Source organism: Cryptomeria japonica, chromosome 4 (genome assembly GCF_030272615.1).
Source record: "Cryptomeria japonica chromosome 4, Sugi_1.0, whole genome shotgun sequence".
NCBI classification, from domain to species: Eukaryota; Viridiplantae; Streptophyta; class Pinopsida; order Cupressales; family Cupressaceae; genus Cryptomeria; species Cryptomeria japonica.
This window is the reverse complement of record NC_081408.1, coordinates 586,979,489-586,984,948: the sequence shown is the minus strand read 5'-3', so window position 1 is coordinate 586,984,948 and position 5,460 is coordinate 586,979,489. Positions and strand designations below refer to the sequence as shown.

The window sequence follows — 5,460 nt, the reverse complement described above, 5'->3', positions numbered from 1 at the left end:
AATGGATAAAAAGAAGACAAGCTATTTTGGCAATCTTTGATTTATAACTTTTTAGTACTAACATTAAATCCATCAAATAAAAGGAGAGAATAGTAATTTATTGATCATCATCATATGTCATGGTTAGAAAACCTCTAAGCCTTCATCAAATCTATAAAACAAAGATACAAGTATCCATTGAACATGTGCCCAATTGAAACAATAATGAATATAATTTAATTCATTTTAGTCCTTATTATAGTCATAATTTTTATACCACCTCTAACTATTAATCCTAAAGCAAAGGATTGTTGGATATGCAACCAATAAAGAAAGTAAAAGTAAAACATATTTCTTAAATTATGGAACAACTTAATCAAATTTTACAAATCATGCTAAAAAGCACCCCCATTTTAAATCTTGAAAGAATAAAATTTAGTTCAAGAGGCTTGGGTGTAATTGAATTTTCATCTAAACACAACAAAAAATTATTGCATGTCTACATGTTCTAATAAACACTCATGGAGCCCATCGAAAATGACTTACCTCAATATTGCAGATGAATTGTTTCATATTATTAATATTATCAACTAGAAAAAATAGTTCAAGTTTGTAGAAGCTCTTATGAGAAAATTGTCACATAGCCTCTCTTTTGATACTTGTCTAGCTATTAAATACATTAAAGGCTCAAGATTATTTGATCATGTTCTAGCACATATAAAATATGGCCTAAGGCAAACCATAATTATTTATTTTCAAAATGTGAGCTGATAAAAATATTGACTTATAGTCAATTAGCAAGCCAATTCATAATGAAAACAAAATTTTAAAAATGACAACAATTCACAATAATATTATATATTAGAATATAATAATATTACATACTTATTAATATATAGTATACTATAGAACAATCCAAATTCACGATAATGAATAAAGATCAGGAAGGTGCCGAATCGGAATACATAAAGACAATCAATTTGGAGGATGAAATCGGGGAGGATGTGGATTTCCTCAGAGACTTGGCCATTATATGCAGGTTTATTGGAATTGGGGCAGATTGCAAGAAGATCGATAAGTGGATTGAGGATACATGGAAAACCCCACACATCACCAAATTTCTGCCCAGAGGATTTTTCATTGTAATCTTTGCAATGGAGGAGGAGCGACATAAGGTGTTGGATGGAGGCCTGTGGTCAATGGATTCGAAACCCTTATACATTCAACGATGGCACAGGAATTTTAATCCGCTAAAAATAGAGCCATATGATAAACCATTGTGGATTAGACTACATAACCTCCCAATGGAGTATTGGACAGAGGAAGCATTGGCAAAAATAGGAAGATCATTAGGAACTTTGATGGAAATTGATGCAGACATCGCGCTTGGTGATTCTTACATTTATGTGAGACTACAGTTGGCAGTTGTTAGAAAAATCCCCTCGCAGATTAAATTATGTGTGAACGGTTTGGAATGGATTCAGAGGGTGGAAATCGAAGAGGAGAAATATTATTGTATGAACTGCGGTAGAAGAAACCACTCCACAAACAATTGCAGGATCCCTAGGAAGGAAAACAAGGAATGGAGGCCAAAGTAGAAGGAGGGGACTGAAAACAAAGATCCATTACTATGTCTTGAATACAAAAAGAGGGAGGAAGACTTGAAATCTATTCCTCCAAGGATGGAATAATCAAAGGCACAAGAGAACCCTACAATGGTCAATAACTTGGCTTCGACTGAGTTTGGGGAGGGAACAAATTGTGCGGCCCTATCGGAGAGCGATGACTTTTCTGAGGATGAATCGAAGGATGACGAACTACGGATTGTGGACAAAAGAAGTATAGGACAAACAATGAGCGATATGGCGATGAAACCAAAATCAATCAAAGGAACGAATTGAAACAAAATTAAGAGAGAGGAGGAGGCGGCGGAGAAAGGATTTCTCAGCTTGTCGCATTTTCTCAGATGGAAAAGTACCAAGGGAGTCAAGGGCTCCCTTGGGAAGCAATGAAGATCACCACATGGAATGTTAGAGGCATTACTACCCCTGACAGGCGTCAGATGTTAAAGCGACATTTGGTGAAGCTCGCGAGTGATGTCATAATGTTGCAGGCAACAAAATGCAGTATTGAGGAAGGGGAGAAATTTGTTAGCTATGTTAGAGATTGGTGCAGGGTCTTCCAACCAGCAACGGGCAGAGACATTTGGTGAAGCTCGCGAGTGATGTCATAATGTTGCAGGCAACAAAATGCAGTATTGAGGAAGGGGAGAAATTTGTTAGCTATGTTAGAGATTGGTGCAGGGTCTTCCAACCAGCAACGGGCAGAGCTTGTGGATTGGGTGTGTTGTGGAGACCAGCCTCGGTCAAAATCAAATATCTCAATGGGACAGTATATTAAAATTATGGAATGTTTATGGGCCCACCCACTCTCTGGAGAAAACGAAGCTATGAGATGAGCTATATCTGTCTCAAAGGGCAAATGGAGATAATAAAATAATATTGGGAGGCGATTTTAATGCAATTCTGGATCTCACGGAAAAGAATGGAGGGGCAAACAAAATATCTATGGACGTGATGGATTTCAAGAATTTTGTGCAAAGATGCGAGGTTACCGATGTTTTATCGGCAGATGGATGGTTCACATGGACAAATAGGAGGAAAGGATTCTCCAACATAGGGTAACGGTTGGATAGATTTATGATTGGAAGCAAATGGATGAATGAAGGGATTTAGATATCTATGAAAGTACTAACTTTCAGCCTCTCCGATCATTATCCAGTACAGCTGGATATCGGAACAACGATTCAAGGCGGCAGTGGTTATTTCAAATTCCAGAATATGTGGTGGAGAGACAAATATTTATTGGAACGATTGAAGGAATGGTGGGATCAATGCAACCATATAAAAGGTATGCCTAGTTTTTAATTGTTGAAAAAATTATCATTCATTAAAAATCAGCTCAAAGTGTGGAATAAGGAGGTCTTTAAAAACATCTTTTCGGAGAAATACAGATTGCAAGCATAATTGGAGACTCTTAATAGGAAAGTACTTGCTATGGGTATGGGCACGAAAGAATTTAATCAAGACAAAATGCTAAAAGAAATGTTGTCAGAGGTATTAGCCAAGAAGGAAATCTATTGGAGAGACAAAGCAAAAGAGGTGTGGATTAATGAAGGGGATAAGAACACAAAATTTTTCCACGCTTCATTCAAAGCAAGGAAAACACAAAATGTTATAAACGAAATAATCTCAGAAAGCGAGAGATGTATTCAAAGATTGGAAAAGCAATGGTTAGGCGGCGGAAGAATATTTCAAAAGAATTTTGAACTCAGAAGAAAGGAGTGAAGAACGGGTCAGGGAGTCAATGTTGGAGGCTACTCCCGAGCTAATAACAACATAAGACAATATGATGCTTATGGAACCTTTTTAAATAAGATGAGGTTAAGGCAGCATTATTTGGTCTCCACCCAATAGAGAAGGTAAGAACGAAAGGAAAGTTTGTTAAGGAACTGAACAATACAGTGATCATCATCATCCCCAAGAAGGTTGGAGCAAACAAATTCAAAGATTATAGGCCTATATCATTATGTAACGCAGTGTACAAAATAATAACGAAGGCAATAGCCAATAGACTAAATAAGATTTTGCCAAAGATTATCTCTATTGAGTAGAACGACTTTGTTCCAGATAGAGAAATTGCAAACAGTATCATTCTGGCCTCTGAGACAATACACTCCATAGTGTCTGAGAGAACAAAGGCAATGATAGTTAAGCTAGACATATCCAAGGCATATGATAAAGTGCGTTGGGAGTTCCTTTTCGGGATGCTGAACAGAATGGGTTTTGACAAACGATGGAACAGTATGATAGAGATCTGTGTTTTCTCCCCCCATTTCTCTATAGCGGTGAACGATGCACTACATGGTTTTTTTGAGAGCTTGAATGGCCTAAGACAGGGAGACCCACTGTCACCCTTTCTGTTTGTAATCATCGCAGAGGCATTAAGTAGACACATCTGTAAATTAAGAGAGGCGGCTTTATGGAAAGGAATCACAGTTCCTAGAGAGTTGATAGTGATAACTCATTCCCAGTTTGCGGATGATACTACCTTGTTTGGGGAGGCCACTGTTAGGAAGGCGAAAGTAATAAAGGAGGCATTGGATCTCTTTGCAACTATGGTAGGGCAGCGCATAAATGAAAAAAAGATAGAGATTATCTTTTTCAATACCAAAGTGGTCATACAAAGGAAAATAGCTAAAGTGTTGGGGTGGCAGATTGACAAGTTACTGGTGAAGTATCTAGGGTCCCTATGTTTGCCAGAGCTTCAAAAATTGCATTATGGGAAGAGTTGATATCAAAGTGCCGGCAGAAAATGGAACAATGGAAATACAGATGGCTCTCACTTCCTAGGAGGATCCATCTCATCAAGTCAATTATGGCTTCCATGCCCATATATGCAATGTCAGTCTTCAAATTATCTTGCAAAGCATTGCAGGCGCGGGAAAGCTTTTTCAAGAATTTTTTGTGGGAATGTGCCAAATAGGTAAAGAAGATCTCACTCCTCAACTGGAACTTGGTCTGCAAATCTAAGCTAGGAATTGGGGCAGGACTGAGACACATGGAGAAGCAAAATCTAGCATTAGGGGCGACACTCATCTGGAAGATGTATAGATCCTCGGAGAAGCTGTGGTGCAAAATCATGTAGAAGAAGTATCTGGACAATGGAGATCCAAGCAGAATACTCATAATGGCTATTTTTAATGGTGGCTATGTTGTTTGGAAGTTTATGAGAGAATGTAGACCGATAATTATGGATCACTTGACATGGAAAGTTGGCAATGGGAGAAAGGCGAGATTTTGGTTCAACTCTTGGGACATCCATGAGAGTTTAAGCAATCTATTTAATCAGGCAGAATGGATGATGGAGGTCAAGCAGGCTTATGGAATATTGGTAGTGGATTATGTTAGAGAAAAATCCCCTAGCAGAGGAATCTACGAATGGATCTTGATCTATACAGAGAGTATGAACAATGAAGAACAGAGGAGCTAGACTAAAATCTTAGGGGAAAGGATAATTAACATCAGTCAAGTGGAGGATGAAATCATATGGTATGTTGCCCATTCGGGAGAATATTCTACCAGACTAGGTTATCAGGTACACTACTTAGAAGAGGACAGCAACGATTGGCCGAGTCATTTATATGTTGGGATAAAATGGTGGCCCCCAGGGTGGGAGCCTTCCTGTGGACGGCCTTACATGGAAGGATCCTCACATGGGAGAATTTGAAACGGTATGGGATCTTCGGGCCAATGGTATGTGTACTATGCAAACAAAATGAAGAAACCACCAACCAACTTCTATTCAATTGCCCTTTTGCTATTAAAATCTGTTAGGATTGGTTAAGGATGAATTTAGATTGGATGTCTGCAGCAGATGAGAGTATGGAATATTGTATTAAAAGGTGGCTGAATCTACATA

At 38.2% G+C, this 5,460-nt stretch overlaps 1 protein-coding gene across 1 annotated transcript; it reads left to right on the top strand.

Annotated features, from left to right (window-relative positions):
* Positions 1–908: 908 nt before the first annotated feature.
* Positions 909–1,577, top strand: LOC131076253 (uncharacterized). The gene has a single exon (XM_058013329.2). It carries the CDS (start codon positions 909–911, stop codon positions 1,575–1,577), a length of 669 nt encoding a protein of 222 aa, XP_057869312.2.
* Positions 1,578–5,460: the final 3,883 nt, after the last annotated feature.

Coding starts and splice junctions, on each gene's coding strand:
- LOC131076253 (XM_058013329.2), top strand. CDS start 909: ATGAATAAAGATCAGGAAGGTGCCGAATCGGAATACATAAAGACAATC.